This window comes from Alexandromys fortis, unplaced genomic scaffold (assembly GCF_014885135.2).
Source record: "Alexandromys fortis isolate MF-2015 unplaced genomic scaffold, M_Fortis_MF-2015_v1.1 scaffold_84, whole genome shotgun sequence".
In the NCBI taxonomy this organism is placed as follows: Eukaryota; Metazoa; Chordata; class Mammalia; order Rodentia; family Cricetidae; genus Alexandromys; species Alexandromys fortis.
This window is the reverse complement of record NW_026068017.1, coordinates 2,802,316-2,827,715: the sequence shown is the minus strand read 5'-3', so window position 1 is coordinate 2,827,715 and position 25,400 is coordinate 2,802,316. Positions and strand designations below refer to the sequence as shown.

The window sequence follows — 25,400 nt, the reverse complement described above, 5'->3', positions numbered from 1 at the left end:
ATGGCTGAAAGACACTTAAGGAAATGTTCAACATCCTTAGTCATCAGAGAAATGCAAATCAAAACAACTCTGAGATTTCATCTTATACCTGTAAGAATGGCCAAGATCAAAAACACTGATGACAACTTAAACTGGAGAGGTTGTGGGGTAAAGGGAACACTTCTGCATTGCTGGTGGGAATGCAAGCTGGTACAACCCCTTTGGATGTCAGTGTGGTGATTTCTCAGAAAATTAAGAAACAACTTTCTTCAAGACCCAGTAATACCACTTTTGGGAATATATCCAAAGGATATTCAATAGTGCCACAAAGACATGTGCTCAACTATGTTCTTAGCAGCTTTGTTTGTCATAGCCAGAACCTGGAAACAACCTAAATGCCCCTCGACTGAAGAATGGATAAGAAAAATATGGTACATTTACACAATGGAGTATTACACAGCAGAAAAAAACTAAAAACATGTTGAATTTTTTAGGCAAATGGGTGGAGCTAGAAAACATCATTTTAAGTGAGGTAACCCAGACTCAGAAAGACAATTATCATATGTACTTACTAACAAGTGATTTTTTAAGCATAAAGTAATAAAAACCAGCCTACAAATCACAATCCCAGATAACCTAGACAACAATGAGGACCCTAAGAGAATCATACATAGATCTAATCTACATGGGAATTAGAAAAAGACAAGATCTCCTGAGTAAATTGGGAGCATGGTTGAAGGGGAGGAAGGAGGTAAGGAGGAGAGCAGAGAAAAATGTAGAGCTCAATAAAAATCAATAAAATTAAAGAAAGAGAGTCCTGGTGTCATGATGTTAGTGAGGGACTCAGGTACCTTCTAACTTTTAGTTGTATGAGACCTGGGGAATCAGTCCGCTTTTCTGAGTCTCCATTTCTTCCTTTGTGTATGCTTCCTTTTATCACATTCCTGTCCATCCCGAGTGACTGTGAAGATGGACCTTGGTGGTTTCTCAACAGATTTTGTGATTGGTAGATTAGTAAACTTATTGTATATGAGATTGCCTCTCAAGCCTGTGTGTCAGCGTTTGAGAGGTAGGAGGCAATTTGTTTATGGTCTAATAAATATATATTTAAAAAGTTAAAAAAACCTCCATGTTTGCGTGAACTTTTTTACTTTTTTACTCATCCCACATTTCCCATTTTTGAGAGTTCACCTCTGCTCATTTCAGTTTTGGATGAGGTCATAAGGACCACCATGGCCCTTATAAGGTCCCAGGTACAATTGTGTGGACTGTGGGAGAAGAAGCATCTCCTCCCTTGTAGACAGAGGTCATGTCTACCTTATTCACTGATCTACCCTCAGATCCCACAATAGTGCATGATGTGCAGTAGGTCTACAGGAATGTCTGTTCAATGAATGTCTGACCCTCTAAGTCTTTAGTCCCCCTCCATTTCATGTGTGTCATAGCAGCTGGGACTTTGGGAACAGATATTGACTAAACTGGGAGAATGTGGGGCTTCAGCAGTCTCTCAAGTGGAAGATGACTCTCCTGTCCTATGACTTCCCCTCCTTCCCATAGTACAGTGTGTGTGTGTGTGTGTGTGTGTGTCTGTGTGCACATGTGTGTGCACATGTGTCTGAATATTGGGATTGGGATAGTAATATACTTAGTTTTTTTTTTCTCTGAGAGTCTTTCTGTCTGTGTCTTTCTCTCCTCAGTGTGGTGACTGCTTTCATTGTTCCCGTGGCCTGGGTTCACTGCTGGCTACTATTTTCTACTGTCATCACACTTGTAGGGCTTGAGGAATCACCACTCCCTCAGCTTTTTATATTATTATATCCTGATTGAAGAAATTAAGAAGGCATGTTATATAATTCTAGTTTTTAAACTCATACAAGTGTAACACACACACACTCACACACACACACACACACACACACACCCTACTCACACCTCATTTTGGTTGCTGTGGTTCCTGGTTTCTTCCTGGCTCTGTTTGTCTTTCCCATCACCTCAGAACAGTTTTCCCACCTCTCAACACTGGGGCAGGCACATAGGGCCTGGGTTGACCAGTAGGAGCTTTGTGTCTACCCCTTACCATGTGCTGGAGATGAGCAGGCGTGGATTCTCTGCCTTCAGGGCCCTGAGCTTCTTTATCACCGAGTCACTGAGAGAATCCTGATCTAGCCTGCAAGCAAAAGAGGAGGCTATTCTTGTGAGATCCACCACAGGATCATGAGGTCTCAGAGTCCAGGACCTTGGACTCTGTTGCCTATAGAGCCAGTGAGAAGCCTTAGTAAGCTTATTTTTGAGTGAAATCCAGGACAAAGGATGGAGAGCAGCAGGCTGAGCAGAGGGAGATGCGTCCACGACACAGTCTCAGTGGGGCTGGTCAGTGTGCAGGGAGAGCTGAATCCAGGATGAGGACCTTTGGAACTTTGCAGAGCTGAAGTAAGGGTCTTACCACTTATACACTTATATACCTCCCCCGCATACCAGTCATTGGAAACAGACTGTCTCAGGGAGGGGAACATGGCCAGAGATGAGGGCACTTAGGTCGGCAAAGAGCAGCACAGTAGCCATCAGAATTCTCAGCGGCTGGATGTCATGGTCATATCCCCAAAGGGATTCTGGGCAGCTCTTCAAAGTAAACACATAGCGCTGGGATCATGGGTGTTCACCTTGATGGAAAGAACCTTGGTTCCCTTCTTGCCTCCCTCCCCATTTCGTTTTGTGCTGAGGAAGGAAGCCTTCTCCTCACACAGCAGTCACAGTCTGAGTTCTGCTGGTTGCGTTCTTATGATCTTCAAGTTGCAGGATTTCTGGGAGTTGGGGTAGTGTTCCACATCCTCAGTCCATAACACAGACCCATCACTCCCATCTGCCCACTGTGAGGCACAGACAAGGCAGGAGGGAAAGTTTCCTGCACCTGTGAGAGGCTGTGCCTCGTCAGGTGCAGCAGAGGCCAGCTCTGGACAGGCTCTTCACCTTGTGACAAACTGTCAGGGCTGAAAGCAGGCTGGGGAACAAAGGTGACAAGCACCTGTGTAGGTTTCAGCTCCCAGAGAGGTGGAGGAAGACTCTTGTGTGCTCAAAATTGAACCAGAGAGCTGGAGAGAAAGCTCAGTGGGTAAGAGCATGTACTACTCCTTTAGAGGACCTGAGTTCAATTCCCAGAACCCACTTCATGCAGTTCATATCCACCTTTAACTCCAGTTCTAGGGGATTTTGACTCCTCTGGTCTCTGGGGGCACCTGCACCCACATAAAACAGCGGTTCTCAGACTGTGTGTTGTGACTTCTGTGTGTGGGTGTTGAATAATCCTCTCACAGAAATTGCCTAGACTACTGGATATATAAGATATTTATTGCAATTCATAATAGTAGCAAAATTACATTTATGAAGTAATGAAGAAAAATTACATGAGGAGCTGTATTAGTGTCACAGCATTAGAAGTTGAGAATCACAGACATAAACAAACAAAGTAATTAATATAACAATAATAATAACAGCAATAAGAGAGTTGGAGCAGAAGACCTGACAGGGAAGTCCCAGGGAACAGGACTTCTGAACTTCTCCTGTTGGCTGGAAGAACCAGAAGACTCTGGGTACAGGGGTCGGATCTCTGTGGATCTCTGAGCCCATGAAGGGCACTGGCCAGCAACCTCTGGGAAGTTCTCCAGAAGCTGGCTGTGGGCTCGTGCTGGGGAGGGAGAAGCTTAGAGACAGCATGAAGGGGCTGTGTGGAGAATGAGGGTCTTCAGGGCTGTAGTTTGGAGACTTGCCTAGCTTGTGTGAAACTCAGTTCAGGGGGAATGGCTCCATTTCTGGTACAGAGAATTATCTCAGGCTCCTGTAGTGAAAGCTGGTGACCCTCCAGGCCTTTAGGCTCTTTCTGTTCTGGAGTTTTTCCCAACTCTGCCTTTGTCTGGTCTCAGCTTGGCCCAACCAAGTTCTATTTCTCCTTCAGGCCTCAGACAACCCTCGTGGGCATTCAATAAAGTCGCAGCTCTCACAGCACGACAGTCTCACAATACTGTGACTCCATGGCATTCAGCAGAGCCTGTCAACACAGAGTCTTGTGCTGACGGGTGATCTATGTCTGTCTCTTTCCACCCAGCTTCAGCAGGACAGAGCCATGTGTGCTTGTGATTGTACGTCTAGGGTCTGGACCAGTGCTTGGCACACAGGGGCCATGATAAGGATGCACGCATGGATTCTTGAATGAATAAATGATTGAAGCACTGTCCTGGAGGAAGGCAAACCTGGGAGTCTTCCAGGATATACAGCCTTGCTAATACATACGATTCCACTGTGCCCAGCTCCCTACCTGGTGTTACCTTCTCTTTTACATATGTACATTTTGTATCATTGCAATCCATGAGGTGGGTATGGCATTCCATTTAATAGGTGAGGAAACTGAGTTTTAGAGAAGAATGTCACTTGCCCAAGTGATGTGGGAGTGATTTCTTATTAATAAAGAAACTGCCTAGGCCCCTTGATAGGCCAACCCTTAGGTGGGTGGAGAAAACAGAACAGGATGCTGGGAGAAAGAAGCTGAGTCAGTGGGTCGCCATGGTTCTCCCACTCCAGACAGAAGCAGGTTAAGATCTTCTCTGGTAAGCCACCTCGTGGACTACACAGATTATTAGAAATGGGTTAGATTAATATGTAAGAGCTAGCCAGTAAGAGGCTACAGATAACGGGCCAGACAGTGTTTAAAAGAATACAGTTTCCGTGTAATTATTTCGGGGCATAAGCCTGCCATGTGGGAGCCAGGGCTGCCAGAACGCAGCCCTGCCGCTCCTTCGACACCCAAGTCATGGGTGTAGTGCATTATCTGTCCATTTTCTTTTCGTTGTCTTGTCATCTAGTAATGCACCTGTGTCCTTTCCCCTGCCTCCAGCCCAGAGGGAATCCAAGGGTCTTACTTACCGCAGGATTATGAGTTTGCAGGAAGGACTCCGGAGCCCCTCACACAGCCACATCACACCACTGTCTCCCAGGTCATTCAGCTGCAAGTCTAGCAAAGTCAGGCTGGAGCTGGCACTGAGCACTGAGGCCAGGTCCTCACAGTGGCTGGATGTGAGGCCACAGTGGACAAGCCTGCATGAGAGATGCTCACCGTCAGCTTCTCCAGGGATCACAGCTCTTGGGAACTGAGCTCAGGTCTCCCTTTGTGAGCCCTGGCACGCGGTGTTAGCAGTGCTTAGCTCTCTGGAGTGCCCTGTCTAGTCCTGAGCAGCAGGAGCAGTGTAATACAGGTTGGGGACCACAGCTCTGCTGTGACTGGCCTGGCCATGGCAGAGCTCCACAAGGCCCAGGACAGCTCACCGGTATATTTCATTTTTTAATTGTATATATATATTCCTCTGCTCCCATTCCTTCCTCTCCTCTCCACTTCTCATGATCCTCTCTCATGATCCCCATGCTCCCAATTTACTCAGGAGATCTTGTCTTTTTCTACTTCCCATGTACATTAGATCTATGTATATCTCCCTTAGGGTCCTCTTTGTTATCTAGGTTATCTAGGATTGTGAATTGTAGGCTGGTTTTTCTTTGCTTTATGCCTAAAATCCACTTATGAGTGAGTACATATTATATTTGTCTTCTCAGTCTGGGTTACCTCATTCAATATGATGTTTTCCAGATTCATCCACAAAATTCAGGATCTCATTATTTTTTTTCCACTGTGTAGTATCCAATTATGTAAATGCACCACGTTCTCCTTATCCATTCTTTGGTCGAGGGGCATTTAGGTTGTTTCCAGGTTCTGGTTATGACAAACAATGCTGCTATGAACATAGTTGAACACATGTCTTTGTGGTATGATTGAGCATCCTTTGGATATATACCCAAAAGTGGTATTGCTGGGTCTTGAGGAAGTTTGTTTCCTAATTTTCTAAGAAATCACCATATTGATTGCTTATCCAAAGTGGCTGTACCTGTTTGCACTCCCAGAAATGATGGAGAAGTGTTCCCTTTACCCCACATCCTCTCCAGCATGAGTTGTCATCAGTGTTTTTGATCTTGGCCATTCTTTCAGATGTAAGATGGAATCTCAGAGTTGTTTTGATTTGCATTTCTCTGATGGCTGAGATGTTGAACATTTCCTTAAGTGTCTTTCAGCCATATCAGATTCCTCTGTTGAGAATTCTCTGTTTAGGTCTGTACTCCATTTTTTAAATTGTATTATGTGTTTTTTTGATGACCAATTCTTGAGTTCTTTGCATATTTTGGAGATCAGACCTCTGTCTGATGTGGGGTTGATGGTCTTTTCTTGTACTGTAAGCTGCCGTTCTGTCTTGTTGACTATGTCCTTTTTTTTTGTTTTAAAACAGAAGCTTCTCAGTTTCAAGAGGTCCCATTTATTAATTGTTCTTCTCAGTGTCTGTGCTACTGGATTTATATTTAGGAAGAAGTCTCCTATGCCAATGAGTTAAGTGTAATTTCCACTTTCTCTTCTATGAGGTTCAGTGTGATTGGTTTTATGTTTGTTGTGGTCTTTGATCCATTTGGATGAGTTTTGTACATGATAATAGATATGGATCTATTTTCATTCTTCTACATGTTGATATCCAGTTATGCCAGCACCATTTGTTAAATATGTTTTCTTTTTTCCCATTTGATATTTTTTGCTTCTTTTTCAAAAATCAAGTGGGTGTTCAAAGGTGTGTGGATCAATTTGATTCTGTTGGTCCTCCTGTCTGTTTTTCTGTTTTCAGTACTGTAGCTCTATAGTAGAGTTTGAAGTTAGGGACTGTGATGCCTCCAGAAGTTTCTTTATTGTGCAGGATTCTTTGGGCTATCCTGGGTTTTTTGCTTTTCCATATGAAGTTGAGTACCGTTCTTTCGAGGTCTGTGAAGAATTTTGCTGGGCATTATATTGAATCTGTAGATTGTTTTTGGTAAGATTGCTTTTTTATTATGTTAATTCCACCTACCCTAAAGCATGGGAGGTCTTTCCATTTTCTGGTGTCTTCTTCAATTTCCTTCTTCAAAGATTTAAAGTTCTTGTCGTACAGGTCTTCTACTCGTTTGGTTAGAGTTACTCCAAAATATTTTATGCTATTTGTGGCTATTGGCAAGGGTGATGTTTTTCTAATTTCTTTCTCAGCCCATTTATCATCTGTGTAAAGTAGGGCCATTGAGTTTTTTTCAATGTAATCTTGTATCCTGCTACATTACTGAAGGTGTTTATGAGTGGTTGAAGTTTCTTGGTAGAATTTTTGGGGTCACTTATGTAAACTATCATATCATCAGCAAAAAGTAAGTGTTTGACTTCTTTTCTGATTTGTAACCCCTTGATCTCTTTTTGGTTTCTTATTGCTCTAGCTAGAGCCTCAAGGTCTACATTTAATAGATATGGGGAGAGTGGACACATTGTCTTTTTCCTTATTTCAGTGGTATTTCTTTGAGTTTTTCTCCATTTGGTTTAATGTTTTCTGTTGGCTTGCTGAATTTTGCCTTTATTATGCTTAGGTATGTTCCTTGTATCCCTGCTCTCTCCAAGACCTTTATCATGAAGGGATGTTGTATTTTGTTGAAGGCTTTTTCAGCATCTAATGAGATGATTGTGTGTTTTTTTTCCCATTTTGTTTATATGGTGGATTACATTGACAGATTTTCGTATGTTGAACCATCCCTGCATCTCTGGGATGAAGCTGATTTGATCATGGAGGACGATTTTTCTGATGTGTTCTTGGGTTCAGTTAGCCCTTATTTTATTGAGTATTTGCATCAATGTTCATGAGTGAGATTGGTCTGTAATTCTCTTTCTTAGTAATGTCTTTGTGTGGTTTGGGTATCAGGGTAATTGTAGCCTCATAAAAACAGTTTGGCAATGTTCTTTTTGTTTCTACTGTGCTGAACAATTTGAGGAGCATTGGTATTAGTTCTTCTTTGAAAATCTTGTAGAATTCTGAGCCGAAATCTGGTCCTGGGTTTTTTTGCTTGGGAAACTTTTAATGACTGTTTCTACTTCTTTAGCAGTTATAGGTCTATTTATTTGCTTTTCTGGTCTTGATTTAATTTTGGCAAGTGATATTTATCCAGACAATTGTTCATTTCCTTTAAGTTTTCCAATTTTGTGGAGTACAGGTTTTCTAAATAAGACCTGATGATTCTTTGAACTTTCTCCATCTCTGGTGTTATATCTCTCTTCATTTCTGATTTTTTTTTTAAAATTTAGATATTCTTTCTCTGCGTTTTGGTTAGTTTGAATAAGCTTTCCCTATTTAGTTGATCGCAAAGAACCAACTCTTTGTACTGTTTTCTTTGTTTCTATTTTGTTGACTTCAGCTCTCAATTTGATTATTTCCTGCCTTCTACTCTTCCTGGGTGTATTTGCTTCTTTTTGTTTTAGAGTTTTCAGGTGTTTTGTTAACTCATTAGTGTGGGATTTTTCTAGCTTCTTTATGTAGGCATTTACTGCTATGAACTTTCCACTTAACACTGCTTTCAATGTGTCCCATAAATTTGGGTGTGTTATATGGTCATTTTCAATGAATTTTAGGAAGTCTTTAATTTCTCCCTTTATTTCTTCCTTGACCCATTGATGATTCAGGTGAGCATTGTTTAATTTCCATGTGTTTGTGGTGTTTCTGAAATTAGTATTGCTGTTGAATTCTAATTTTAAGCCATGGTGATATGATAAGATACATAGGATTATTCTAATTTTTTTGTATCTGTTAAGGTTTGTTTTGTTACCTAATATGTGGTCAGTTTTTGAAAAGGTTTCATGAGGTGCTGAGAAGAAGGTATATTTTTTCTGTTTGGATGGAATATTCTATAGATGTCTGCTAAATCCATTTGAGTCATAATATCTGTTACTCTCCTTATTTCTCTGTAAAGTTTCCATCTGGCAGACCTGTCCAGTAGTTATAGTACTCTGGGCTTGCATCCAGACCATGGCAACTCTAATAAGGAAAACATTTAATACAGAAGGCTCGCTAACAGTTTCAGAGATTCAGTTCATTATTGTCATGGTGGGGATGGAGTGTGCAGGCAGATGTGGTGCTGACTATATCTTTATATTCTGGCCATAGCAAGTCAACTGACACCTTTAGTAGTATCCTGAGCCAAGGAGACCTCACAGCCTTCCCCCACAGTGACACACTTCCTCCAACAATGTAGCACACACTTAAACAAAGCCACACCTTTTAATAGTGCCATTCCCTATGAGATTTTGGAGGTCATTTACATTCAATTACATAAAGTAAAATATAAATAGCCAGGCCGTGGTGATGCATGCCTTTAATTCCAGCACTTGGATGACAGAGGAAAGAGGATCTCTTGTGAGTTGGAGGTTTGCTTCGTCTACAAAGGGAATATTCCAGGACAGCTATTTACACAGAGAAATTTTGTCTCAAAAAATCAAAATTAATTAATTCATTAAACTTTTTAAATAAACACAATCCTTTAGATTTTAGTATTTGGTTTTCTTAACATTCTTTGGTTTTGTAAAAGCAAAAAGGAAACATTCTATACTTTCTGTTTCAGTCAAGCTGGCCATCTTTAATCTGTGTTTTGAGACTTGCGGTTTTATTTTGAGTTTGTTAGCTTGTTTGGTTTATAGTGTTAGTGATGAAATTCTTCACACACCAGATTCTTAGCTACTCACAGCTCCTTGCAGTTTGTAAGTTAGGCTGGTTCAAAATTCATGGTTCTCCTGCCTTTGTATGATTGGTTACTGACATTAAAGGAATGCCTTACCATTCAGGGTCATATATATTTTCTCCCCCTTTCTCTCTGCCTGTCTGTCTGTCTCTGTCTCTCTGTGTGTGTCTATAAATTTATGTCTTTGTATGTCTCTGTCTCTATCTTCCTATCTATCTATATCTATCTATCTATCTATCTATCTATCTATCTATCTATCTATCTATCTATCTATCTATCTATCTATCTATCTCTCCTCTCCCCTTTCTCTTGGAAAGATGTGGTGACATGTGAATCAGCACATCTGTAGAGTTTATGACCATGCTTAACCTCCCACCACAGAGTCATTCTCAACCACCTCTCCTGAGCTCTCTTCCCATCTCCTCTTTCCAGTTTTACTTTATGAGACTCTAGAATTCTGCTCCAAATGAAAGCAGGTACATTCACATCAATGGAAGAGGCTGTCTTAATCATCAAGGTCCTTCCTTCGTTTCAGGGCCTGTGCTGAGTACTCTAGATTTAAAAGAAAAGATACTAGCCACCTGTTCACACCTATGGGACACCTATACTGCAGTCTAGAGAACAGTCAACTCCTAGACTACCCAGGGCATTGAGAAAAAAATCCAGGAGTCAATGCCCAAAGACTTTTCTATCTGAAGGGTTTGGGGAAAAGAGACACTTATACAGTTTCCTGATGGTTTCCTGATGATGTTTCTCTAAAGATGCTCCTCTCATAATATTCCATCTTTTTTTTTATTTTACAAATCAACTACCTGCAATTTGAGGTTTCTCTCCTGTGCACCAGTTCCTTAATAACCACTCTGAGGCTTAATATTAATTACAAACTGTTTGGTCTATTAGCTCAGGCTTATTATTAACTAGGTCTTACCACTTAAACCATTTTTATTATTCTATATTTTACAATAAGGCTCATGGCTTGTTACCTCACATCTTGCTTCTCTGGTGACTTTTGGTGTCTTCCCAACTCCACCTTTTTCTCACATTTGTGGTTCCTGATCATTTTTTCATATTTTCTGTTTCAAAAATTCCTTTGGTTTGTGTTTCCTTTTTGTTTCCATTTCAGTTTTTAAGTCTTGAGTAGTTTCTTTCATCTGTTTGATTGCTTTTCATAATTTTCTTTAAGGGATTTGTTGATTTCTTCCAATTTTTTTTGTTTGTCGTTTCCTCCATTTCTTTGACGGAATTTTTAATTTCCTCTTTAAGGGTCTCAAACATTCTCCTAAAGTTATTTTGTAGGTCATTTTCTTCTGCTTCATCTATATTGGGGTGTTCACGTCTTGCAGTTGTAGAGCCACTAGTTTTTGTTGGTGTTGTGTTGCTCTTTGTGGTGTTGAGTGTGTTTTTACCTTGTTTACCCACCTTTTCCTCTGATGGGTGTAGCTGGGGCTGTGTCTCTGATGATCAGTCTTCCAGGTGCTAGTGAACCTGAGGTTCAGATGGTTGCTCCTTGTGGTATAGTCTGGGCCATGGTTCCAGTCACCCCTGGAGGTTGCTCAGTGCTCCCAAGGGTTCCTCTGAAATCCCCAGAGATTGTTCATGTCTGCTCCCAGGGACGTGGCTGGTTCAGCCTCTTTTTGCAGAGGTCCCTGGGTTGGGCCAGGTCCCACAAAGGTCTCTGTCTTTGGCCTGCTCCCTCGGCGGTTTCTCCCTTTGTACCTGTTCCTGTGAAGGCTGCTGTCTTGGGCCTGCTCAGGTGGAGGTCACTGACTCAGACCTGCTCCCTCAGAGGTCCTGACTCCGGCCCAGTCCTGCAGAGGTCTGTGACTTGAGCCTGTTCCCTTGGTGGTCGCTCCTGTGGAGGTTGCTGCCTCAGACCTGCTCTACTTCATTTTTTTTTTTTACAAATTTTTAAAATTTTTTAATTAAGCCAGACATTTTTCCTACTCTCCTTCCTTTCTCCCCTCTCCCCTTCTCCCATCCCCATGCCTCCTCCACACTTCCAGTTTACTCAGGAGATCTTGTCTTTTTTTCTCCTTCCTAAGTATGTCTCTCTTAGGGTCTGCTTTATTGTCTAGGTCCTCCTGAGGTTGTGGGTTGTATGTAGGTTAGTTATCCTTTGCTTTATGTCTAATAGTTCACTGGTCTATTTCAAGAGCCATCTGAAGTGACATTCACCAGCCATAGACCAGGACATAATCTCAGTTCTCATATGGAATCTTAGTAAAGATGGAGTCCATAGAAATGGAGTAGAAGGTGGTTGCAAGGGCAGAGAGCTGGAGGAAATGGGGGCTGACATTCCTTGGGCCTGGAGTTTTCTCTCCTCCTGCTTCACTTTGTCTCTGTGTTCTGCAACTCTCCTAATCCCTTTCTCAGAAAGTTTGCTCCACCCGTGACCTCATGGGTCGGTTGGTAGTGAGGTTCCTTGCTGCATGTCATTCTCTCATGATCTCTAAGAATAGAACCCCATTTGTTTATCATAGCTAATCTGGCATCTGTCACAGGGTTGGTCAAGAAAGCTTGGCGAATATTTGATGAATACCAGGCCTCACCCTAGACTCAGGCTTTGCATTTGGTCTCCATTCTACCCATCTGTGCTTCAGGGAAGAACCAAGGTCTGACTCACCGCAATGTCTTTAGGTGACATCCAGGGCATCTCAGGGTTCTACAAAGTCTCCATAGTGCTAAGAAGCTCATTGGATTTCCACTTAAGTCCAGCTCTTCCAGGCTTCCTGTGATCTCAAGAATGGAGAAGAGAATCTGCCAACTGGTATCTGTGAAAGGGATCCACCTTGACCTGAATGAGAGAGATATGGCGGGGGCGGGGAGAAGAAATGAGGGATGTAACTTGTGTGTGCACGGTCTGATGTGCACAGTCCTACACAGCAGGTTAGGCTCCTATCTGCCTCAATATGCCACCCCTAGAATTCACCAACTTCTACCTCCTCCTTTGTTCCAGCATCTTGATCCTCTCCTCTGGGTGGTTCCTCATCTACATCTACATAGCATGCTGTGTGCTCATTTTGCATGTCTGTGTCTGACTAGTCTAGGTGTCCTACAGGGTGTGAACAGGTAACTGGTGTCTTTTCTTTTTACTCTAGAATGCCAAGTACAATGCCTGGCACAAAGCCTTCTTCCTTCTGATGTGAATATACCTGATTTCCTTTGGAACAGAAATCTAGAGTTTTGTAAAGATAACCCGGAATGGGGAGATGGGAAGAGAGCTCAGCAGAGGTAACTGAGCATGCCTGTGATGGGATGTTGAACATGATCAAAAACACCACAGACCTGCTCGTTCACATGGTCTCTGTATCTTTACAGGACTAGAAGACTGCAGAGAAGGGACAGAGAATGAGGAGAGAGAGAGAGAGAGAGAGAGAGAGAGAGAGAGAGAGAGAGAGAGAGAGAGAGATCAGCTTAGAGTGGTAGTGAATTCCTTTAATGTAAAAAGCAAGCATATGAAGTCAGGAAAGTGGTGAGTTCTAGGCTAGCCTAAGCCTGAAGAGCTGGGAGTAGCTCAAGCCTGGCCTGTGCAACATTCTGTCCCAAACTCTACAAATAAAACAAAATAACAACTCAAAAACCACAACTCCAGAAACACAGATGAAAAGTGACCAACATTAACTGGAACAAAAACTATAAAATATTTCGTTCCAGTTTCATAAAACCAAAGAGTTGTCAAGGAAATAAAATACTAAACATTGAAGGTTAGTGGATTTCAAAAGAATTTACTTATTTTTTTATTTTATGTGTACATTTGTATTCCTGCTTGGCTGTGTGTGCTCTGTGCATGCAGAATCCTGCAGAGGATACAATCAGAGCGTTGGACCCTCTGGGACTGATTTAAAGGTGGCTGTGAGCCATCTGATGGGGTGCTGGGAATGGAACCACATCCTCTACAAGCCCAGCAATGGTCTTAAGCACAGAACCCATCCCAGCCCTCAAATAAACTCTTCTGTAAGCTGCCTTGACCTTGACGCTTTATCACAGCAACAGAGAATTAACCAACACAGTAGGCAATCTCTCTACTGATGAGTTACATTCTTAGCCCTTAATATTTTGAGACAGCCTCACACTAGGTAGCTCAGGCTGTGCTGGGACATATTGGTCTTCTTGCTTCAACCTTGTGAGTTTGGGAAGACAGATGTGCCAGACCAAGCTCAACTACTCCAATTCTTAACCCTGTCCTTCTTGACACATGGAATTATGAAAGCTCCTTTTTTGTTTTGATAATTGATATATCCTTACTCTTTTTACAACAAGTAGGTTTTTAATTAGGTCATTCTAATCAAATGAGTCATTGAGACAACTTCCCATATGTGTATAACTTAGTTTGATCATGTCTGTGCTCTCTGACTCATTTTCTTTTCTCTCTTTACTCCCTTCCTGTTCTCTAACAGTTGCTATACTACTTTTAAGTCATTTACTTTTTATGTGGGCTTTTTACATCTTTTGCTGTGTTGCTCACGTTGCTATCAAAGCCAGAACTCAAGAAATATCCCAGTTTTAACCACCAGAATAATGGAATTTCAAACTTTTGCTAGCAAGACAACTCAGCTTATCTGGGAAAAGTTTCAGTTTGTAGAAACAGAAGACTCAAAATGAAAATATCTCCTCCTCTGTGAATATTTTCCTTTCTGGTCCACTTGAGTGAGCATTCTCTTCCCTGATACTTGGTGTGTGCCTGGTCGTTGCAAATGTCATGCCCTATGTAATTAATGTACTTGACTGCCTTATCTCCACTTTTTGAGATCCTCTTGGCAGTACCCGTAGTTTTCTCCCTGTAGCTGATTGGTTGTGCCTTTTATAAAATGAGTGCTTAATGAATATTGATGGGTGTGAGTCATCTAGAGAGGAGAGAGACACATCCTGGTACTGAGTCACCACTACAGCACGGTGGAAGGCAAAGTCTGTGTTGCTGCTGGGATTGGAAGGCAGTTAGGAAGCCTTCAGGCTGAGTGCCAGGGCCATGCTGCCTTCATGACACATACAAGGAAGACATTTGGGCAGGAAACATAGGGACTCTTACAAGTATGCATCCTGAGGTGTTGGAGGGAAGACCCTAGGGCCAAGGTCATTGTCCTGGGGATAGTGGATGGTGCCTACAGAAGCTGAGGGAGCAGGTTTTTAGAGACAGAGCATGGTGTGAAAGAGGGTCAGCTAACTGGGCCATATGAACCTTGTGAAGGGTGGAGATGAATTTAATCAGAGAAGAATTTTTATCAGTTTTTGAGGCACTCAGATAGGAACAGTTTTTCCCCTTGTAATTGATTGTTAGGGCCAGCCATAAAAACAGTGCTTTGGAGTGAATGATCTGGAAGGGAGAGAGACACATACTGATCCCAGTCAGCATTCTGCCCAGTGTAGGCGGTCTTGGAAGGGGAGGTCTGTCTTGCTGCTGGATTGGCAGGAAGTTAGGAAGCCTTCATGCTGAGTGCCAGGACTAGACTGCCTACATTGACACAAGCTGGGTAGGGAAAACATAGGAATTCTCATACATATGAATTCTGAGGAGATGGGGCAAGGCATCAGCGTCAAGGTCACTGTCACGGGGAGAGAGGATGGTTCTTGCAGGAGCTGAATGGGCAGTTTCTTAGAAAGAAAGCATGGTGAAACCAATAACTCTGGGCCTTTTGAACCTTGTGAAGGGTGAAGAGGATTTGAATCAGAGCAGGTGGGTAGTCCTTACCGAGACAGAGAGATAGACAAATGCTTATAGCTCCATTGTATAGTCAGGCACACAGAGGCAACTAGAGAAAGGCGATCAGATCCAGCAGTTAGATGCCACTGGTGACCTGTACCCTGCTGCCCTGGAGCCAGCCTAGGGTGGTGCTGGTGCCTAGAACACGTGTGCTTATGGGGTCCACAGAGAAGTTGGAGAGAGGGCTGTGTCTGGATACTCACAGAACTATCCTGGGGGCCAGCCGTATTGGTCTCTGCTGTCCATATCCACTCAACTGAAGCCTCTTCGCATGGCGGCAGAACTTAATACAGAAAGTGACCACCATGAGCTCCACGTCTGTCTGGACCACCAGGTGGTTTACATTTGTCTGCAACACTGGGTAAGCCATATCTGTTGGGTCACAAACCTTTATTGTTTGAAGATTGTGCATCACGCGTGTCAGGAACCCCTCATTCTGAGTCTCATAAAAACAGTGAAACAACCCCAGAGAACAGAGATGCAAGTGCTCGGGCAATGTTCCGGCTTTATATAGCATTTCCCACACGGTGTCCAGAGGCAAGCGGGTGATGAAGATCTTCTCCATTTCTTTAACCCTTTGTTTACTCAACAGGCCAAACAGGAAGCGTATGGTGGGTGCCTCAAACAGGTCTTCTTTCCCATACACTTCTATCAGTGTTTCCACAGTTCTGTATATTTTCATATCACCACGTTTCTCCTCCTTATTCTTCAAGATGCAGAACATTGCTGCAAAGAACTCCTGGAGACACAAGTGGGAAAAGCTGTAGCTCAGAGAGCTGGGCTGCTTTTGAAGGATTCCAATCTTCAGAAAAGTGCCGATGACATCACCAGATAACCCTTGTTCACAGAGATCGCTCTCACTGAACAGGGTCCTCCTTCTGCAGATCCCCTTAGCAGCCAGTGAGCAGAGCCCTCTGAGCTGGGTCAGCAGGGCATGGTCTGGGAGAATCAGGGAAATGTATTTCAGGCAGAGGGCTGTGGTGGTCTTTGAGGTGAGTGAGAGTTGTCTCCCTTGTTCCATCTGCTGCTTCAGACAAGTACAGACCAGCCAGGACACCCAGGGTACCTCACACAGTGTTGAGAGCACTGGGTCTGAGGAAACCAAGCTGAAAGCTTTAATTGCTCCTCCTTTTTCTGAAAAATATTTGTAGAAATATTCCTTCCGTCCAGACTCAGAGAAGCCCAGGACTTCCACCCAATGTGGCTGTCCCAAAGACGGAATGATCTTATTCGGGTCTGTGGTCCGAACTGTGAGCAGCAAGGAAGCCTCAGGAAGGATGGATTTCTCCAGCAAACTGGCCAGAAGTGTGTGCACAGGCTGTGTCTGACTCCAGTGCAGACACAGCTCAGGATTATGATCTTCCAAGACCCAAGCTGGCTCATCTATGCCATCTAGGATGAAGAGCAGCTTCTCAGGGTGAGACAAGATTTGCCTGATGGGAACTGGGGGCACAGTCTGGTCTTTTGCTACGAGCTTAGCCAGACTCAGTTGCTCACACTGTGCCAGCTCTCTGCAGCTGAAGTAGAAGACATGCTGGAAGCGATCCCTGTAGAGCTGGCCTTCCTCCCATGCTCTCCTCACCTGCCTGGCCAGTGTTGACTTCCCGATGCCAGCAGCCCCCTGTAATACAACTAATTGAGGCGTTTCCTGTGTATCTGGGTTTGGTCGAAATAAATCTTGGATCTCAATCAGATGTCCTCTTTTCTCTGCTACACATTGATACCAGCTTTTTCTGACCATGTTCTCCCAGTCTCTTGGACAAGATTTTTGTAAGAGTAGTAGCTGGGTGAAATTTTGGAGCAAGCCCTCTGTTTTCAAGTTCTCTGTCTTATAAAGACAATCATTTTCTTCAAGGTTCTGATATATTTTCGGAACACTTCCTAAATAAGGGAGAAAAATGGAATATAAATGTACACAGTAGAGTTGTTTGTTTTTTCATTCCTTTCTATCTTCTTTCTTTCCAATCTACACAACTGGACATGCTTAGGCATATGTCTAAGCTCTGCAACGGACTGGCTGTGGGTGCTGGGATATTCTGAACAGTGCAGTGCAAAGAACTTGAACTTAGAGAATAGAAGAGTCTAGTTCAAGTTTTACTTCACCTATAACAATGCTGTGTGACCTTCATCCACATGTCAGGTATTCACCAATGTCTTACGCTGTGCCAGACCTGCTCTCATGGCTGAGAATAAAGAGTGAGTTCACAGACACAGCTTTGTCCTCATTCAGTCCGTGTGATGACCCCAACTCCAGAACTATGATTTAATATACATATTTTAAACAAACAAACAAATAAGCAAACAAACAAAAAATAAAACCCATGGGTATGATGGTGTAGCCCTGTAATTCTTCACTCAGAAGACAGAGGCAGGAGAATCAGGAACTCAGAGCCAGGCTTTCTATATAGTGAGTTTGGAAACTTCCTGAGCTACAATCACTAATTGGTAAATCAATCATCAATCAATCATCAATCAATCAACCAGTCAGTCAATCAAACAAAGAACAAGAATAACAAATGTTACCCAGTCGCTGGTTTCTGTCCTGGTAATGGAAACAAATGAACACCTTTGCTCTTGATGTGCCCTGCTACAGAACACTATGCTGACTTCCTGCACCTTGCCCTACTCACTCTTCCTCCAACCAGTGCATCTGAGGAGTCTTCTCGCCACTTTTGGGCCTGAAAATAAATTTCATCTCAGCCTCTTCTTTGAGAAACTCAAGGCAAGACAGACAGGAGAATGCCCCATGGACCAGAATCCGAGTTCATCCCTCAGCATCTGCAGCTTTCCCAAAATACAAGGCAGCTGTCTGTCCTGCCTTGGCCAAAGTGCTGAAGAAAATTTGGGTAGAGCACAGAGTATAGCATCAGTTCCCACAATCAGCCCTTGAGAAACTGGCTTCAGGGGTCACTTGACTCTGAAATAGGTATCTATAGATTTGCTCTTGTTGTCTTTTTTTTTTTTTTTGTCTTGTTGTCTTTTGTAGGAAAACTTCTACCATCTCCTGAGTGCAGCAGGTTGGCCACTCATGTCTGTGGCCAAGGTCTACCTGGCTCAGGCTATGTCTGACCCAGGTGCAAAGGGGTAGGTTCAGCTGGAATGTATCTGCTTCCATGCACACATCTAAATCTTCTTCAGTTCTGTCACACTTCAAAAGACCCCGTGGCAGCAAGATGGGTCAGAAGTTAAGGAGCTATCAGGACAGTTGGATTCTAGGACTCCACATACACGCTGTGTGTGCACTGTGGCACCTGTCACTTCAGGCTCAGTAAGCTGAGTCAGGTGTTCCCCAGAGCAAATCTTTAGCTTGACTAGTTCCATTGACAAGCTCTGAATCTGATGAGAAATTCTGCCTTAATGAATAAAGAGGGAGAACAGCTGAGGAAAATTCTTGACATCAATTTGGGTTGTTCACATACATACACAGTGCAACTCACAACATATGTATGCCTAACACATGCAAATATGCATACACATCTGTATCCACAGCATACAAATACACATAAAAAGAAAAGTCCAACTTTAAAAAATCTACAGAAAATGAATAGTAGTGGGAAATATCCTACTAAGTGAGATAACCCATGCCTAGGGAGACAAATGCCAAATTTTCTCTGTCATATGTGGATATTAGCATGGTATACTTAAATTTATATGTTTACTTTGTTTTTTAAAGTTTACTTTAAGTTAATTTTTTATAATCTACGTTTATACTATATTTACATCATCTTCACCCTTCTTTAACTTCTCTACCCCTTCTAACTCCTCCTATGTCCCCTCTTTCCCACTAAGTTCACCTTTTCTTCTTTATTGATTGGTAATACATTAATGCATGCATACATACAGATATACATACATACACACATTCTGCTGAGTCCATTTAGTGTTGCTGTTATGTGTTTAATGATGACCTCTTTGATAACCCACAAGGTACTCATCTCTGGAGAGAACTGAGTCTCCCTCTCTCAGCTTCCATTGATTGCCTGTAGCTTTTCAACTAGAGGTGGGACCATGTGAGACTTAGAGGTCAGGAAAGTATAATGAGTCCAAGAGAGGGGTAGGGTAAGGGGTCTTAAGTGGTGTGGGTAGAGGAGAATATTTGTGATATGAAAATGATGCTCAAAGTTGAAGTGAGGATAGGGGTTGTGAGATAGGGAAGAGGACTGGGTGGAGATGGATTAACCAAAACTACCAATGTATGAAAGTTCCTAAGGAACACACCATTTTGTAAGCTAATCAAAAATATATCTCAAATACATATAGATTGGTGAGCAATGGGTGCTCAGTGCTTTCCTCAGAAGACATGAGTTATTAAAGGGAAATTCCAGTGCCCAGCATGGAGTATTTCCCTAAGAGTTACTGGTCATGGAGGATGCAGAATACCAAGCATGCAGTACTTCCATAAGAGACTCGACAAACAGCAAAATCTGTTGCTGTTGCTCTTGGTAGTCTACCAGAACTAGAGTTAAGGCCCTATTGCTGAAGAAACAACATACTTTTGTTACAGGATTTAGGGAAACCTAGCCGGAACAGACATTTAGCTTCTTCCATCCTGTCTAACTTTCTTCAACCCTTGTAAGGTGTGAGAAGGAAAATTAAACATTAAGGAAGGTAAATATACTTTGTCTTTTAGACTAAATCAAAGCCATCCTTTTCTGCCTTGTGCACCACTTCCTTACTTACTATAATCCCAGCCTCAGGCCTCCATCTTTGGAAGTCCCCTCCCCTGAGCCCATCCAACCTTGACCCCTCCCCAGCGAGAATCAAGGGAGCCTGCCAAACCTTGATCCCTCCCCAGAACAGGTCAAGACAACTCCCACGGGCCATTTAAACTGCTCCCTAGAAAATAATCACATAGTGTTCCCATTTCCTCTCTGGTGGTCATGTTGGTGGCTTTCCATTCCCCCCTTAGGCCACCCAAGAGCACAGGCATCCAATTAAACCTTGATATCTTTTAATTTGGTCTGATTCAGTCTGATTGGGTTATTTGCGTCAGCAGGGAGGCTCGTTTTAGGAAAATATTTTTAACACTTACTATTGAAGGGGCCTGTACAATGGCAGCCTAATTATTACAACATCATTTGTGAATGCTATACCCTTCATACCTGTGTTAATTCTAATATGTTTTTAAATTTGACCTTTGAAAATTTATATATTCTTAGAGCAAGGTCAGCAATCTAGATACCATTGAGGTTGTCGAGGCCATGGTATATGGTATTTTTGTTGAAGCTGGTCTCTGACATCATGGCAAGACTGTCCTGTGATTATCCTGGTGCAGAAGCTCACTGAGAGAATATTAAAAAGAGCACGTCAAATAGTTGGACTACTTATTGCAGTTATTATGGGAATCATTGCTTTGATGTCTATGGCAACAGCAGCTGGAGTGGTGTTTTATAAAGAAATGCAAACTGCTGAATTAATTAAAGACTGGTATAAACATTCAACAAAACTTTGCACTGAATAGAATAAAATTAATAATGAGATAGTGAATGAATTAGCTGAATTAAGTCAAGCTGTTATATTGTTAGGAGATCAGTTAGAAATTTTGAAGGAATGGATAAAATTAAAATGTAATTGGAATGATTCTTCTTATTGTATTACACCCTTAAGACTTAGTGAGAGCAAGTATGATTGGGATAAGGTTAAGATGCATTTGATGATTCACCCTAATTCTTCTCAAATGTTTTATAACTTACAAAAAAAATAAAAAAAAACTTTTGCAAAAAAAGTTACCTGATATGATAGGAATGAATATTATAGAAAGTCTTGCAGATACCATAACATCATTCAACCCTATGAATCACTTTAATAGATGTCTTATTGTAGCAGATATTGCTCTTGTCTTAGCAATTGTAGCCTTGTTAGCTTTAAAATGTGTCTTGGCCTACTTATATAAGATTGCAAGACAGATAGAAAAAACGGTTGTATACACTGTGAGGCTGCATAACCTGCAAAGTAATTGAATTTTATGTAAAAGAAAGGGGGATCTGTAGCAGAATTTCCTACTGACCTGGTGATGGAGAGTTAGCAACTAGCACCAATCCCTGCTGGCTCACACCTGGCCTAGCTCCAGAGTTAGTAACTAGCTCTAATCCATCCTTTGTGTTACACATCCCTTTTGTTGCCCTAAGTGAATCTTGTCTGAGAGTTTCCCAAGGGTACAAAGCTATGCAAAACTTGACTGGGAGGGAAACCTAGGAAACTGTAGTACTCTCCTTTAGCAAGACTTTGCATTGGCATTGTATTTTTGGAAGTTTCAATCAGGTTGTTTGGAGCATATGGAAATTAACTGGCATAATTGTAAATATGAAAAAAAAATTCCCCAAGCAAAGGGAAGGTGCTTCAGTTTACCAAGACTGGAGACTATCCGTGGCCACAAAAGGCTGAATTCATTCTCAAGATGTCTCTGGGACTTCAGAGGGAGTAGGCCTGAGCCAGGACCTCTGTGGGTCCCAGCATTGGTCTGGGACATCAAGTGGAATAGGCAGGAACCTGGAACCTCTGCGAGTTTGAGTGTGAGTCTGGGACCTCTGAGGGAGTAGCCTGAGCCAGGTCCTCTGCAGTTCTGGGCATACCCGAGCCTGGGAACTCCAAGGCAGTAGACCAGAGCCAGAGACCTTTGCAGGACCAACTCTAAGACAGGGACTTCAGCAGGAGGGGATCCAGACCAGGATTTACAGAAACAGGTCAAAGCCAGTAACCTAGGCCGAAGTGGGCCTGAGACAGCAAACTCCAAGGGACTGAAGCAAAGCACAGGAACACTGAGCTATCTCTAGGAACACAGAGTAACCAACAGGTTAACTAGAACTGTGGCCCTGACTGTACCATGAGGAACAAACATCTGAGCTTTGGACTCACTGACACCTAGAATATTACTCAACAGAATCACAGGTAGCTCCAACTACATCTATTAGAGAAAAACATGAGTAGAAAAGTAAGAACACATGCAATACTACAAAGAGCAACATAACACCAGTAAAACCTAAAGACCCTACAACAGCAAGATATGAACAACCAAATATAAATGAGGCAGAAGAAAATGACCTAAAAAATAACTTCAAAAGAATGTTTGAAACTCTTAAGAAGGAAATGAGAAATTCTCTTAAAGAAATGGAGGAAAAGACAAACAAAAAATTGGAAGACATCAGCAAATCCCTTAAAGAAAACCAAGAAAAAGCAAACAGACATATGAAAGAAACTATTCAAGACTTGAAAACTGAAATAGAGACAATAAAGAAAACACAAGCTGAGTACTTATAGAAATATAATCATGAGAAAATGATCAGGAACCACAAATGCAAGCATAAACAGCAGAATACAAGAGATGGAAGAGAGAATCTCAAGCACTGAAGATACAATAGAGGAAATAGACTCATCAGTTAAAGAAAACATTAAATCTAACAAAAGTTTAACGCAAAATATCCAGGAAATATGGGACACCATGAAAAGGGCAAATCTAGGCATAAAAGAAGTTCAACTCAAAAGCACAGAAAATATATTTAACAAAATCATAGAAGAAAACTTTCCCAACCTAAAGAAAGATATGCCTATGAAGATACACAAAGCTTACAGAACACTAAATAAACTGGATCCAAAAAAGAAGTCCTCTTGTCACATAATAATCAAAACACTAAACATACAGAGTAAAGAAAGAATATTAATAACTGCAAAGGAAAAAGGCCAAGTAACATATGAAGGTAGACCTATCAGAATTACACCTGATTTCTCATTGGAGACAATGAAAGCCAGAAGGTCCAGGTCAAGCATTATGCAGAGATTAAGAGACCATGGATGCCAGTCCAGACTACTATACCCAGCAAAACTTTTGATCACCATAGAAGAACAAAATGAGATATTCCATGAAAAAACTAGATTTCACCAATATCTAGCCATAAATTCAGCCCTACACAAAATACTAGAAGGAAAACTCCAACCCAAAAAAGTTGGCTACACCAACAAAAACAGAGACAATTGATGGTCTCATGGCAGCAAATCCCAAAGAAGGGAAAAACACACAAATTAACATCACCAACAATGAAAACTAAATTAGTAGGAGATAGTAATCACTGGTGATTAATAGCTCTTAATGTAAATGGACTCAACTCACCTATAAAAAGGCATAGGCTAGCAGATTGGATAGGAGAACAGAATCCATCCTTCTTCTGCATATACGAAACACATCTCAATCTCAAAGACAGACATCACCTCAGAGTAAAGGGTTGGGAAAAAATATTCCAATCAAATAGACCTATGAAACAAGTGGGTGTAGCTATCCTAATAGCTAACAAAATAAGCTTCAAGCTGAAATCAATCAAAGAGACAAAGAAGGACATTTCATATTAGTCACAGAAAAAAATCCATCAAGAGGAAATCTCAGTACTGAACATCTATGCCCCAAATACAAAGGCACCCTCATATGTAAAAGAAACACTTCTAAAGCTTAAATAACACATTAAACCCCACATACTAATAGTGGAAGAATTCAACACTCCCCTCTCACCACTGGATAGGTCAGTCAGACAAAAAATAGAGAAAAAAGAGAACTAACAGATGTTATGACTTAAATAAACTTAACAGATATCTATAGAATATTCCATCCAAACAGAAAAGAATATACCTTCTTCTCAGCACCTCATGGAACCTTCTCAATAACAGACCACATACTTGGTAACAAAATAAACCTCAACAAATACAAAAAATTGGAATGACCCAATGTACCTTATCAGATCATCATGGTTAAAACTAGAAGTCAACAGCAATACTAATTCCATAAGACTCACAAACACATGGAAATTAAACAATGCTCACCTGAATCATCAATGGGTCAAGAAAAAAATAAAGGGAGAAATTAAAGACTTCCTAAAATTCAATGAAAATGACCAACAATATACCCAAATTTATGGGACATAATGAAAACAGTGTTAAGAGAAAAGTTCATAGCACTAAATGCCTACATAAAGAAGTTGGAAAAATCCCACACTAGTGAATTAACAGAACACTTGAAAACTTTAGAACAAAAAGAGGGAAACTCACCCATGAGAACTAGAAGGTGGGAAATAATCAAATTGAGAACTGAAATCAACAAAATAGAAACAAAGAAAACAATACAAAGCATCAATGAGACAAAGAGTTGGTTCTTTAAAAAAATCAACAAAATAGACAAACCTTTATCCAAACTAACCAAAACACACACAGAGAGAATATCCAATTTAACAAAATCAGAAATGAAAAGTGGGACATAACAACAAACAAAGAGGAAATCCAGAGAATCATCAGGTCATATTTCAAAAACCTGTACTCCACAAAATTGGAAAACTTAAAGGAGCCGGGCGGTGGTGGCGCATGCCTTTAATCCCAGCACTTGGAAGGCAGAGGCAGGCAGATCTCTGTGAGTTCGAGACCAGCTTGGTCTACAAGAGCTAGTTCCAGGACAGGCTCCAAAACCACAGAGAAACCCTGTCTCGACAAAGCAAAAAAAAAAAAAAAACCTTAAAGGAAACGGACAACTTTCTGGATAAATATCACTTGCCAAAGTTAAATCAAGACCAGATAAGCAAATTAAATAGACCTATAACTGCTGAAAAAATAGAAACATTCATCGAAAGTCTTCCAACCAAAAAAAGCCCAGTACCAGATGGTTTCAGCTCAGAATTCTACAAGATTTTCAAAGAAGAACTAGTATCAATACTCCTCAAATCATTCCACATTAATATAAACAGAGACAGAGACCCACATTGGAGCACCGGACTGAAATCTCAAGGTCCAAATCAGGAACAGAAGGAGAGAGAGCACGAGCAAGGAACTCAGGACCGCGAGGGGTGCACCCACACACTGAGACAATGGGGATGTTCTATCAGGAACTCACCAAGGCCAGCTGGCCTGGGTCTGAAAAAGCCTGGGATAAAACCGGACTCGCCGAACATAGCGGACAATGAGGACTACTGAGAACTCAAGAACAATGGCAATGGGTTTTTGATCCTACTGCACGTACTGGTTTGGTGGGAGCCTAGGCAGTTTGGATGCTCACCTTACTAGACCTGGATGGAAGTGGGTGGTCCTTGGACTTCCCACAGGGCAGAGAACCCTGATTGCTCTTTGGGCTGATGAGGGAGGGGGACTTGATTGGGGG

General features: G+C 41.8%; 1 protein-coding gene across 6 annotated transcripts in view; it reads right to left on the bottom strand.

Annotated features, from left to right (window-relative positions):
* The window catches only part of LOC126513953 (NACHT, LRR and PYD domains-containing protein 1a-like), a 69,277-nt gene that overhangs the window by 29,504 nt on the left and 14,373 nt on the right, over positions 1–25,400 (bottom strand). For all 6 annotated transcript variants that reach the window (XR_007595472.1, XM_050162578.1, XM_050162576.1 and 3 more), the window contains 4 exons: positions 15,478–17,155; positions 12,200–12,370; positions 4,894–5,064; positions 2,057–2,146 (listed from right to left, as the gene is read on the bottom strand). Coding sequence is in view for 5 of the 6 variants with exons in the window: in XM_050162578.1 (XP_050018535.1) it covers positions 2,057–2,146; positions 4,894–5,064; positions 12,200–12,370; positions 15,478–17,155 (2,110 nt within the window). In the remaining variant the exon portion in view is untranslated. The remainder of the gene's footprint in view (positions 1–2,056; positions 2,147–4,893; positions 5,065–12,199; positions 12,371–15,477; positions 17,156–25,400) is intronic.